The sequence below is a fragment of the Thunnus thynnus genome, chromosome 7 (assembly GCF_963924715.1).
Source record: "Thunnus thynnus chromosome 7, fThuThy2.1, whole genome shotgun sequence".
In the NCBI taxonomy this organism is placed as follows: Eukaryota; Metazoa; Chordata; class Actinopteri; order Scombriformes; family Scombridae; genus Thunnus; species Thunnus thynnus.
The window spans coordinates 31737138-31751318 of record NC_089523.1 but is presented as its reverse complement, the minus strand read 5'-3'; the positions used below and the strand labels follow the sequence as shown (position 1 = coordinate 31751318).

Genomic DNA, 14181 nt, shown 5'->3' with positions numbered 1-14181 from the left:
ATAATCATCTGAAAATAAGGATTGTTGTGTTTTCTTTACCTTAGAATGAGCCTTTTATATCTACATAAGCTGTAAACATGTTTATTTCTGCTGTTAAGTTGGGCAGTTTAACATTAGGGTCTATGGGGATTGACTCGCTTTTAGAGCCTCAAATGGCCATTCCAGGAACTGCAGTTTTGTTTAGTGTTTGTTTGGGGGCCAAAATTGGGGTAAAGTCTTATTTTGAAAGGCTAATTGTGGACTTCCTGTTGAATTTAGGTCAGGAGTGTCAGTATATGATTTGTAGGTCTTGATGAGACAAATAATTGAGTTTTGGTTTGATCTCTCTACGACATTCCTATGAGCTGTGGTGGCCATTTTAGTTACATAGGTGGTGCTAGAGAGCACATTTTGGCACTTTGGGGATTCATTTTTACATTTTATCAAATTTTTCACCAGACCTGATGTGCGTGCCAAATTTGGTGAGTTTTTGAGCATGTTTAGGGAGTCAAATTTAGGGTTTAAGTGGCATAATAATAAAGAAAGAAAAAGAAAGAAAGAAACAAACAAACACGAAAAACAATAGGGTCCTCGCCCTTTTGGGCTCAGTCCCTAATAAAGTGTGTAGTTCTTAAATAAATACAGTATAAGTGCAGTAAAAGTGACTTGAGTAACATGCAATATCACTGCAAAACATGCAGTGATATTGCATGTTACTCAAGTCAAGCTCATAGAAAGGATTCAGGTATAGTATTCATACCTGAAAGGCTCCCTCTGATATGCTATGCAGCTGGTTGTTGGCCAGGATGAGATGCCGCAGGTTAACCAGACCCTGGAAATGGGAGTCGTCCAGGGTGGTGAGGCGGTTGGCGTCCAGGTGGAGAGCGTGGAGATCCTGGAGGTCAGCGAAGGCGTAGGGCCGGATCTGACTGATGGTGTTTCTGCTCAGGGTCAGATGTATCTGGACATGCGGAGAAACATTTAAAAAAACATTTGTCAACTAAGTTATCCAATTTCTATTCTTTTTAAAGCTCCACGATTTAATTTCATGCCAGCAATAATTTAGTAAGGTTTCACTTCTGTCAAATGGTGTACCATGTTTTAGAGTGACACTCTTTCTGTCCTCCTGTGCAGGGAGTTCAAAGGTCAGGGTTAGCTGATGAGTCACCACCCTTGAGATAATAGAGATTCAATGTTTCACTTAAGGACGGTTCAGCAGGTTGGACACTCAGGGCTGTGGGGATTAGACCGGCAGTCAGGTTACAGGATGGCCTTTAAACACCAAGCCACCCCATCACCCTTCATTAATAATAAAATTAGTAATTAATACTAGAGTACTGTGGGTCAGATGAGGCATGGGCTTACAGACAAATTGGTAAAAAATATGGGGTTCATTAATAAATAATGCTATTAGAAAACACATCGCCGAGAGCAGGAGTTTGTAGGCTGTTAAATACTTCGACTGTACCAGGAATTCCAATAAGTGTGAAGATGCAAAAAAATATATTCTATTAACACCCAGCAAAGTTCAATCAACACCCACACATTTGTTAAACCTGTTTTTGGAGATGCACCGTGATCATCGGAGACATCTGTGGCCCTCTGTCACGCTCACCGCCAAATGATTAAAACCTCATTTCCCACGCTGCCTTGTGTGTGTGTGTGTGTGTGTGTGAGCAAACATCATCTGTGCTGTTGTGATCACACTGGAGAGGAAACTTATTTTTTCAAACGCAGAGGAAGTCTCCAGCTGTGGCGGGTAGTCTCTATTTGACGTTTAAACACCACAATGTTGGTATTTCTCTTTTTTTTTGTGCTGCGTGCGCCTCCGTTCCATGATTGCAGTGGAATTAATTGGTGAAATCCGTAAGATTTGTGTTTGAAGGAGAAGATGTTCCTCATATTTTCTGCATTCAGTGTGGAATAAACACGAAAATTCTCCTCACAGTGTTGGTTTCAATTTCTTCACATTTCACATTTACATTTACCATTGTAAGGTGAGAGTGGCAGGAGCCTTTGTGTGCATTCTGTCCAGGAGAGAAAAAAGGGTGTCTGAGCAGCGCCGAGAACAAGGAGATGTTATTCCAGGATATGAGCGTACTGTCTTGTGAGAGGCTGCATCCATCTCTCTTAATTGCAGGCGGTGTTATGGAGTTATTGTCTGGTGAACGCTGCTCTCTGACTCTCTTCTTACAGAGATCTTACAGAGACGGCTCCAGGCTATAATATATTAAGACTCTCTGGACTTAGCAGTTAAGAGACTACTGTAAAATACCTTTGTATCTTTGTATGTATTTTTCTGACATTGATAATTCATCATGGAGATACCCTGAACTGTGTTCGACTTATCAATCATTGGACTGATGGATTCAGGGCTTTCAGGGGGTCAGTGTATGTCTGTCTTAATAAACTGAACGAGAAGAGCTTTACGTGCATAGCCACTATTGTAAAGATGACTTGTTGAATTTCTTTCTCATATTAGCTTCTTATATATATCTTTGAATGTATGCGTGAACCAATGAAATGCTTTTAAACAATATACGCATGATATGTGCAGATAGCTGATAGGACAATTGTCCCGGAGTATTAAAGGACGTGTATCTTGTGGTTCGACGGAGATGGAAGACAGGTTTTGAGTTTCCAGCGGAGCTCTTCGGTGGATTTTTGATATTTTTCCTCCTATTTTTTTTGTATTTTTGTACTTTTGCTTTTTTGCTGAATAAATCCAAGTAGATCATCTTGATCTTCTGAAAGACAGAAACCTCCTCTCATCTTTTGGGCTGCTAAACTCTACTCATCCAAGGTTTCTTTAATTATATTTCGATAAGGCCCCTTGCATATTAACTATTCTGTAATGTATTAATAGTGCTACTCTCAAGAGAAGCCCCAACATTAGATGGGTTAGGACAGAAGGGGTATTGCCTCGAACGAGAGGTGTACCTGTCAGATACTAACATACTTCTAGGAGGAGAAGAGACCTCTTTAACACACACTGATAATAATAATTTACTGTGTTATTGTTATTATCTTATCTGGTGATTAGAGACACTGGAAGTTGGTACTCGTTCTCGCTCTCCCAGTGCGCTACTACATATGCATAAATCCTTGACAAAACCAAACAACCTAACTGATAGTCAGGAGGTAGTGTAGTAGTCTTAGTAACTCAAGCCGCATTGCAGTACTTGTGAACGGTTAAATGGAACCAAACCAATAGGAACAGTCCTTCACTGGACCGTGGCCTGGGCTCCTAAGCAGTGTCCAGATTGTGCTTTAGATTTTGAGGTCCATCAGAATTAGCTCACTGATATCCTCATCTGAGATATTCAATTTATTGTGATTAGGGAATACGCTCTACGACCTAAACTTACTAATTACTATGAAAACAGTTTAATAATCCACTTAGTCCAACATGTGGAACAATAATTCTAGAGCTCAAGTTCCATCCGGATTGTTTTGGCAGTGCACCACTTAGCTATAGCATGCTTACAGATGTATGCTAGCTGGCTTAGCCGAGCTAGCCTGTTTATCCTGGTTTCCCTGTAGTGTCGCTACTGTCAAAATGACAAACGAGAGACTCATAACACTGACTGAGTGCAACACTATTATTAAAATATCTCTAGTAAAATGATACCACGTCTCTCCGTCACCCTGCCCTGTGATGGTTGGCTTTTCACTCCGCCATTGAGTGAAGCCGTTCACAAAAACAATAAAAACATTTAATTTCTGACGTGGTCAGACAGCACGTCATAAGAACCAGTTCTGCGAAAGAAAAATGTAGTTAAAAAATATGGAAGTAAAAGTAGTGGTTTGGTCCCTCTGACTGATATATTATTATATATGACATCATTAGATTATTATACTGGAGCATCAGTGTTAGAGCAGCATGTTACTGTTGTAGCTGCTGGAGGTGGAGCTAGTTTACACTACTTTATATACAGTTAGACTATAAATCAGCATAAAACAGCTGTCAGCAGGCGTCCTGACTCCTCGCAGGAAACAGAAAGCTTGTTTAACTTTTTCCACTGCAGCACAACTAAACTGTTTCAGTGGATTTTGTGTACCGTTACAACCCTACAAGTGATGGAATTTACTCTTTTCGTTGCTCAGCCTTCCTCACGTCCTTATGCTTCAGCGACAGATGTCCCACTACTATTTCACAGAATGCCTTTTGATAGTCTTTAGATAAATGATGTATACCTGCTGCTTACACCGGCATTTTACTGCAGGTGGAGATAACTGCAAGAATAGATATATCAGAATAGATATATTTAATATGGTCTTTAGGGCTTTGAGACAACAGCTTTAAAACAACCCTGTTGAAATAGAATGACACAACTCAGAACAACACACAAAAACAAATGTGTTTGTTGACTAGCTTGCTGGCAACCCAAACAAAAACAAAACGGCAAAACAGCAATAAATCAAGCAAAACAACAGCACAGTTGGATCACACTCTTATCAAAATGCTTGGCAGAAACTACTGGTTGTTCAAATCAAAGTGAACATGAATGTCTGCAAGGTAAAAAAAAAACACAAAAAAAAGATGAGATTTATAGGAAAATGAGCTCTGACCAGGCTGGACATGTTGGCGAAGTCGCGGTGCCTCAGCGTCGTGATGAAGTTGTCCATCAGCCTGAGCTCGGCCGTCTGGCGGTCAATGTTGGGCGGGACGAAGAGGAGACCCGTCTTGGCACACAGCACCGTGTAGGACGGCAGCAGGTTCTGGCAGGTGCACCGCTTTGGACACAGCATGGAGGGAGAACAGGAGGGGAGGGAGGACAGGAGGACGAAGACGAGGAGGAGAAGGAGAGGGCGGACCAGCGAGGAGACGACATCCATGGTTACTCTCCTGCTGCAACAGAGAAAAGAGAAACGGAAGCAGAGGTCAGTTCACGCAGCTTGTTGCACATAACTCTCAATCCTTCAGAGGAGAGTAAAAACTGAATGCTTCATCCAAGTCATCGCTCCTTGATTTGATTTGTAGATTCATTTTTCCCCCTTTAAAACTGTCACATACACTAACTCCATGGATGAAAATGATTCTTCACAGCAACAGTATAAGAGATAAAAGCTGCAGAATATGTGACATTGGCTGCAGACACAGCCAATATAACCCCCGACTGTTCCTCACTGACTGACTGACTGAGTGATGAAGTTACACCATAGGCTGGCTGGCCCAGTATTGGAGTTTCCTCATTGGCCATTGCTCTTTCAAAATAAATCAGGACAACCAACCTGCAGATACAAGAGATGTGACAGATCCATTTTTTTCCCCCTGCCTACACAATGGCTAGCATCGTTAGCATAGCTGCACCGTGCTGTATGTAGCCCATAGACTGTATAAAAATAAGGTGTAGCCATGGTTTTTCTCATTTAACAGCACCATGCTGGGCGGGTGACAGGTGTGTTTACGGTGTTTGTAAGCTCTGGAAGATGTCACAGCACGGATATAACAGCTGACTTTTAGCCTTGCATGCTAACCCTACGTAAACATATGGATGAGACCATATGTTTACAGACATCTGCGGATAGAAACAGATGAAAGCAGAGGGGGTTAACAGATAATTAGTTAGCAGATAATTAAAATCAATTAAGTTCTCAGTCAAATCAAACAGCCAAAGATACGAGCGGAAAGTATCGTTCTTACAACTACATTTATGACCTTTTTTTTTTGACTCAAACGTAGCTTAACCATGTCATGTGATATGCTACTTCAGTACGCTACAGAAAATTGCCAATAAACATTTAATATCCAGGAATTCACATCATAGTCTTGTTTATATCTTATAACGACACAAAAATCCTTCCTTTATGAAAGATGAACAAAACGTATTATAATAAAAGCTTCATGAGAGAGGAGAGGCAGAGCAGGGAGTGACAGCAGCAGCAGAGAGAGCAAGAGAGGAAGGAGGAGGAGGAGGAGGGGGGGGGGGGGGGGGGGGGGGGTAAACTGAAGGAGTTTTTCTTTTCTTGCTGAGTAAGTTGTCCTGGGAAAGTGAAAGTAAACAGTGCTTATATCATCAATTAAGCTCACTGCACTCTCATGATTACAATCTAAGCAGAACATTAAACAACACAAATTATGCTCTGCGTGGCTGTCTGTCTCACTTCATAAATTTCATAGATGTTTTTTTTTTTTTTTTTTTTTGCATGAAAATGAGACTAAACCAACTTTCCAACCAAAGCAATAAAGGAATACATTTACATTGATATTGATTTCCTCTCCGTTCGCTTTGTACGTTCAGCTCAGTGCTGAGTGCTGAATAAATTCATACATACAAGGAGAAAAAGAACACACACACACACACACACACACACACATACACACACACACACAAGCGGGAATGACATATGCAAAAGGAAGGCACACACACACACACGCATTCACGCCTGTGTGTGCGTGTGGACTCCCACATGTACACACCCTCTAAAAAGTCCCTCTGAGTTGATGCCGGGTGACTGGAGGAAGGTCGATTGCAAATAACAGCGGAAAGAGACACAGTCTTTTATTTACTGTGCTGAAATATTCAAACTGTGCCTCGACTCCACTCGACTGCCGCGCGGCATACAGAACAGAACAGAACAGAACAGAACAGAACAGAACAGAACAGGAAGTCTGCGAATGTCCTCATAACAGCATAGAGTGCAGGATACGGAGCTAAATGTGAGGAAGTAAAAGGGGAGAGATGTAATGGAGATATGGGATAAATTCAGTAGGAAATTATCAGGAGAATTCAAAACCCAACACTGAAATGTCAATGGGTAATTGAGGAGTCTTCACGCGGTGGGAATGAGAGCACGGAAGATGTTCCGGCAATAAGGAACAACATCTGGAATTCACACATTTGTCACTTGAGTGAAAATATTTTAAACCTCACAGAATTTCAGTCGCATTCAAGGTGAAACATTTTCACAATATAAAGGTTGAGCTTGCTTTCAGTGACTGAAGTATTTGATGTGACTGACAACCCAGATAGCATACGGTAGTGGACCACTTCAGGCAATGATGCAGCACTGCTGGCCTTCTTCTTCTGGCCCAGATGTAAAATAGTGCAAAAACATGGCCCAAATATCCCAAATCAAATGTGTGCCTTTTTTGGCAAAGATGCGGTGCTCTCAGGTGTGTGTATACTCTGGATGTGGGTCAGTTCTGGTTGACATACGGCTTGCTTGTGGCCCAGATCTGGGAAACAGGAGCGGACTGCCCGACTGCCATCATTCCACACAGTATGTGGGCCGGATCTGGGCCACAGCAATTTTGCTATCTAGGAATACTGTCATTGACTTGGGATTTTACACCTTGGTTGAAATAGGTATAGTCTGTGTCTGTCGTCACATGCTGAGTAGACCTGATGAAAACCTCCGAAAAACTGTGTTATTCTCAATAAAGCTTTTTTTTGGAGCATCTATTCAGGTCGGTTGGCATCTTTTTTCTTTGAAATTGTTTTTGCCTTTTCGCCAACACATCTGAGAGAATATCGGGACGAAGTAGACAACACGTGGGTGTCAGATGAATGTAATTCAGTAATTCTTTTCAAAGAGTCTCACATGTTCCCCTGAAGACATACTGTAAAACATGAAACTGACTTTTCAGAGAAGAATCAGCTCAGTCAAGCCTGAAAAAAACAAAACAAACTACAAATGTAATTTTGGTCACTTCATTTTCCATCCATCTCTCCTAATTATTTCCACTTCTCACCTCACTGAGAGATACATTAGCATGTGGACAAATTAGCCCCCCGTGAGCTTCTGTCAGATTTGGAGGGATACCTGCTGGAGGGCTTTACGGTACTAAACAGGAGGAAGAGAGTGGGTGTGATTTTCTGGAACAATCTGAGAAAAAGCTTTTTTTCTGTTTCTGGTGATGGCAATTCGTGGAAGGAGTGAAAGGTTAATGGATGAATTACTTCCAACATATCTGTCCTGCTCTTCAAGAATAAGGTGGAGGAACTCAGGCTGAAGAAACAGGAGCGGTAAAAGAGCCGACATCCATCACAGCTACGACTTTGATCAGCTGTACCTGCTGTAGTTTGCATGCAGTGAGTTATTAGTGACATTTCAAGTAGGCTCACTTTACACCTCAAAAATAAATTGTTGGTTTGTTTCCAACCCGTCTGATCATCTGACTACTCATATTTCGTGACCACTTCACCGTGACCGCTTGTTCTTACAGATGTCACCATGTTCAACTTATAAAATTCATGTTATCATTGCCGCTAGAAAATTATAATAAACTCGACATCCACTGTGGCTGCTCCTGTCTTCACCAGGCTCAGTAATATCAGAAATTCTATGGACAAAAAAAATCATTTTCGAGTGGGTTCCATGGGGAGTATATAGGCAAAAACAAGACTGGTTTTGTTTATTGCTTTATTCATTTAATCCCCTCTGCAACACTTTATGCTCATATTGAAACCAGAAAGCTCATAGTGAACCCAGGGACCTTCATCTATCATTGTAGATATAGTTAATAACTTCACAACATATGGCTCTTGATACAGTACATCATCTATATGTACTTTATATGTTAATGCTACATTTGTCCCCCATCGCTTCCATTTGTATGTATTATAAAGGGATCTTCTAATGGTCAATATGAACAGGAGGAATGATTACAGCAAGAAAAAACATGTTTCAATGTTCATTTGGGCTCCTGATTATTGTTTAAACGCGCAATATGTAATTTCAGCCTCGAGGGGTCTCCTCCTCTCCAAAAACAAACGTACACGCAGATTAAAATCTGTAAGAATAAAGCTGTTTCACCTAAAAAAAATCAATGTTTCTCCGATGATGTCCGCCGAGCACCGGACTTCCTGGAGGGGCTGTTAGCCGAGCTGCTGCTAACGTTTGCCCAGTTTATTTCTCTGATAACTTAAGATCCAGACGTCCAATGACTAAAATCCTTCTTCCAGCTAAAAGATATAGTTAAAAACCACCTAAATTTATCATGAAAATGTGGCTTAAAACTGAATAAAAGTCAATTTATAACAGTTTGTGTGGAACAACCACAACGCCGATGTATTATCTTGTATGTGTGTAAGTTACTCTTTGGTAGACGCCATTGTAGCGGACAAACACAGCGCCGCCGTATGAATCTTGTGCGTGTTTACTCTTTGGTAGAGGAGGTATGACGCCATTGACAGGCGACCAAATGAAACGGTCCGTTACTTTGATTAAATTACAGATTTCTCTGAGTTTGAAAATTGTTGGAAACATTTGGGATAATGTAAGTACACAACTCAACAACATATATAACATAGGTCTAGTTGTTTTTAGACATTTTAATGCGGAATAATTACACATTATACCTTTAAGGACAGATTTGTGAAAATATATAGATAATAGTAAATAATCAATAAGATAAGTTCTGACATTGTGGATGAAACACTAAAACGTCTACTTTTATAAGATGATCTTTATTTAATTTTGCAGTAGACTTTAGGTGCAGTGTGATGCTGAGTCTCTTAGGAACACTAGTGCTGTGAGAAGAGATTTAATTTGTTCAGTCAGGCCGGCTCAGCGTGAGAAAATTGCAAAGCAGCTCTTTTTCAGACTACAGGCACTCCTCCATCTCTGTCGCCCTCTCCTCCGTCCCTTTCATCACTCTCTCCTTAACTGAAAGTGCTTCTCATTTCAATTGCATCGCTCCCTTTCTCTATCCCTCCACTTATCTTTTTTTTTTTTGCCTGTACCCTCCTGTCATCCCTCTTTTCCAATATGAGTTTGTCTTTCTCCTTAAACTCTTTTCAGCTGTTTCCTGTCATTCCTCTCTTCTCTGACGCACCCTCCCTTCATCCTTCTTCCCTCCCCATCCTACCATCGCTCTCTCTTCCTCTGTCTGAATCACTGTCGTTATCCATCCCTCTGCATCTGTTTCTCAGTTCCTGTCTAGATAAGATTGTTTATTCCTCCATCTCTCCAAATAACTTCCATCTCCATCTTTTATTTTTCTATGCATCTCTCCCCCCGATCCTCTCTACTCCACCCATCTCTGCCCACTTCTATCTATCAAGTTTTCCTAATCATCTTCTTCATATGTAAAAATAATGTGTCTAATAATACATGTACATGTGTTTTTCCCCCCACACATGATAATGAAATGACATTCATGTGCAATGTGTCGTTTGTAAAATGGAGAGATCATTACATACATGAGATGATAATGAAACATATGATTGGAAGTTGACATGTTAATTTAAACATCAATTGAGTTTCATGACTGGTGGAACAGCCTGTTAAATTAACACTGACTTCCAAACATACAGAGACACTAACGAGAGAATCTCATTTATAACAGCGATATTTCACATTACACTTGAGTCACAGAACTAAGTATCTGTTTTTCTAAAAAAAAAAGAAAAAAGGAATGGATAGCCAGAATGGAAAGCACTATATCCTGGCAATACAAGTAAAATAAAATATGTGTCATTTTGAATGAAAATCAGAAATTATAGGAAGAAACATCAATATAAACCAATAAAACAGGAGGAAGGTCATGTACTTTGCGGCTACCATCTTATTTGGATTCGGAAATAGAGTCGTAACTTGTGAAATGTGTTAAATATCTTTCATTTCAGTATTTTTTCATACAGATGGTTGAAAGAAAAACTTACAAACGAGCACTAAATGTTGTTAAATGACCTTCTGAGTTTGAGATGCTCAGCTCTGTGACTTGAAAGTAATGCTACATGAGAGGCAAACATATAGACAGACAACCATTCATGCTCACATTCGCACCAACAGACAATTAAGAGTCACAAATTAAACCCAACATGCATGTCTTTACACTACGGGGGAGGGAAGTGGAGCACCTGGAGAAATCTTTTGGAAATCACTGAACCTGGATAGAATAGTCACAATTAACGCTTGTGTGGTTCCAGACCTTTAAATCGATGCCCGCACCTCTAACTGTTTTCACCGATTTAAATAGTTCTGGTGTTGTGCTCATTGACAGCTGACTGGAGAAACAACTGAACCAATCAGAGCTTTGCGGGCAAGATTAAGAACGTGGACACCTGGTGAGATGTTTACAGCTCTGCAGGTTGCTGTGAGTTTACTTACAAAAAATAACAACTCTGCATTAACTGAATTTTTTTGGCCTCTTGTTTTCAGTGGAAACAAGTTGTGAACACAGCACGACATATCATTCCCTTTTAAGTTGAGATGTTGAACATCCAGCAGTTAAAGAGAAACATTATCATTCATTTGGAGTCGTGTTTCTGTCCACCTGGTGAATATAAGTCCAGTATTTGCTCTCTTTTAGCTTTGCCTTTGCCTGCTGTCTACCAACTCCTGAGGGAAATATCTGGCTCTTTAGCTGCTAAATGCTCCACTATCTTCACCAGCTAGTCTACAGCTAACTGTGTCTGTTTGCCGTTTGCTGCTGAACAGGTAGTGTACAGTGGCTTTTTAGAGCTTTTTCTCTGAAAACAGCTGCCTGCTGCAGCCAAAAACAGCACTGCAGTGGCACTGAGTGAACCAAAACAGTAAAGTTGCAGCTGGATAGCTAAACAATGAGCTGAAACTCGCTATAAAGCTCTGTAAAGCTTAGGGGAGCTGCAGAGTCGCTGATAATTTTCTGTAGGTTCATCAATATGAGCAACGGCCAACACATTGCTGTACTGTCAGCTCATACATTGTTATTATGAAAAAAGCAATTATAGCTGCTTTAAAGTGCAACATAAAAATTGCTCACAGGTGCTGAACAGGTAACACATAAAGACAAAATATAAGTCTTCCAAATAATCAACAAAACACGTTGTCTTGTAACTAACCTCCAAAATGACACAGCATAAGCACAAAACAAACAGTTTTACGGTTAAGGTTTGGTTAGGTTTAGGCACAAACACAACTTTCCTCAGGTTATGGAAACTTCAAGGTTTGGGTTAAACTCACTACTTTGTTAAGGTGACTTCCTTCTTTGCTCCCAAAGGACAAGTCATAATTCCTACTACCGCTAGGGGTCTTTGTCACTTGACTGTAAACTAACGTCTGTTTCTGGGGTTAGGGTTAGGGCCAAGGTTAGGGTTAGGGTTAGGGTTAGGGTTTGGGGTTGGGGTTAGGGTTAGGTTGGCCTGATATCAGATGATGAAGAAATGGTCTACTGGCTTGAAGTGGATCATCTGACTGAGTGGTACAAGGACAACTACCTGGTCCTTAACACCAATAAAAACAAAAGAGATGATCATAAACTACAGAAGAACTAAGGACAGAGTGCACCTCCCCTTCCACATACATAGAGAGGTAGTGGAAAGTGTGGAAAACCTAAAGTTCCTTGGAGTCATCATGTCAAAACAGCTGACGTGAACCATCAACACCTCACAAACAAAGACTGTTCTTCCTCAGGAAGCTGAAACAGACCAAACTCCTACAGAAACTGCTGCTGAACTTCTACAGGAGCACAGTTGAAACCATCCTAACAAACTGCACCACGGTGTGGTATGAAGGCGGCTCAGTGCATTGTCAGGAAGGAGCTCCCACGACTGGACACCATCTATGCCAGCAGACTTGGAAAGAAGGCAAGCAACATAATAAGAGACACCACTTACCCCGGCCACTCCCTGTTTGACCTGCTGCTGTCCGACAAACGGTTCAGAAACCAGAACAAACAGACTGAGGAGCAGCTTTTACCCCACAGCTGTGGCTTCCAACACATCCCTCCCATGGATTGTGACACACACACACACACACACACACGTCCCTTTTGCACTGTGTCACATCCTGCCTGGACTTTGTTTTTCTCTTGTTGTTCTCTTGGTTTTCTCTCTTTCCCTTGTGTGTTTCCTCCTGTGTTTATGTGCACGTCCTCTCACCTGCCCTGCATCACCCTTGTTACCCCAGCCCCGCTCCTAGTGTGTTCCCCAGTTTATCAGCTCCCAGTCTGCCCGTGTGTTGTGTCACCTGTTGTCTGATTACTTCAGTTCCTGTTTTATTTTGAAATGTTTTCTCCTTGTGTCTTGTTAGCTTTACTTCCTGGGTTTTCCTACCTTTGTTGATTACCAAATGTCTTTTTTGAGTCATCTGCGTTTGTTCTTCGTTTATTTCCTGTGTTTCTGGCCCTTGTTCCTGTGTCTTAGTATCTTCAGTGTTCCTGTGTTTATGGTCTTTGTTCCTGGTTCCTGTTCTCAGTGTCTCCAGTGACTTTATATTGTTCAATAACTATTCTGCATCGTATCCTGCCTGCCTGCCTGCCGTCTCTTGCGTTTGGGTCCACCTTCTTCACTCATCTACCTGACGCACTGCTGCTAGATCCTGGTGCTGCTTTTACTTATTTGTTTTTTTTCTATCCAGTTGTCTTGCTTTTATCTTCTTTTTTAAGTTAATTGTCTTGCTTTTTGACAAATGTTCATTCATATAAAGTCATTCATACACAAAAAAACACCAGAAGACACACACCAGTAAGCACAAACACAGTCACACCTACACACATTTGAGGGGCCAGTCAATTATTTCAGCTTATAGACTGAGATGAACAACAAATGGGCAGAAGGAAGGAAGTGAAATGCGCTGAGAGATGGTCAAACTATAGGAGGAAGAGAGGAGAGGAGGGACAGAGAAGGAGAAGCACAACCAGGAAGAGGCGAGTATAAAGGATAGAGAGAGGGAGGAGAGGACGAAGAAGAGGATGAGTAGGTTGATGAAGAGAAGGCTGGGCAAGGGCAAGGTGGGAACGGAAAGACAGGAGAAAGAGGAAACATCATTTATGTTACCGACCAGTTGGTGGGGATGTTGCACCACATCAGCTGAAACGTGCACACACAAAAACACACGCACATATAACAAGCATGTGCTCTCACAGACACACACACACACACACACACTCAAGGCTGATGGAAAAAGGGGGGAGGCCACTGTGCTAAACCGAGCCGCATACTTGCTGAAACCAGAGAAACAGAGATAGAAAGAATGACAGACACCAGATAGAAAGAAACATGAGGACTGAAGGAGGCGAATCAGGGACAAACACTTCATATTTATCATATTGTAAATATTCTGAACTCATTTCTTCTTGGTCTCAATAAGCTCTGCTGCTATCATCCTTATCTTGAACATGCTCTCACTGCTGTAATCCATACAGAATTACCCCTTTAACATTCTCCATGCTGAAACTGTAGCTTACTGCTTTCATTTTGTAATTAAATGTCTTTGCTGTATTCTCATAACAATACTGTCTTCTAGAAATCACATTTATATACAGCAAAT

The 14181-nt window shown here is 41.1% G+C and overlaps 1 protein-coding gene across 2 annotated transcripts in view; it reads right to left on the bottom strand.

The window, feature by feature from the left end:
• si:cabz01090165.1 (uncharacterized protein LOC100333421 homolog) overlaps nucleotides 1-12934 on the bottom strand; it is a 76760-nt gene extending 63826 nt beyond the window's left edge. For both annotated transcript variants that reach the window (XM_067595506.1, XM_067595507.1), the window contains exons 1-3: nucleotides 12528-12934; nucleotides 4552-4831; nucleotides 740-940 (exon numbers count right to left, since the gene is read on the bottom strand). In XM_067595506.1, coding sequence (XP_067451607.1) covers nucleotides 740-940; nucleotides 4552-4831; nucleotides 12528-12643 — 597 coding nt within the window. In that variant the 5' untranslated portion in view covers nucleotides 12644-12934. The remainder of the gene's footprint in view (nucleotides 1-739; nucleotides 941-4551; nucleotides 4832-12527) is intronic.
• Nucleotides 12935-14181: the final 1247 nt, after the last annotated feature.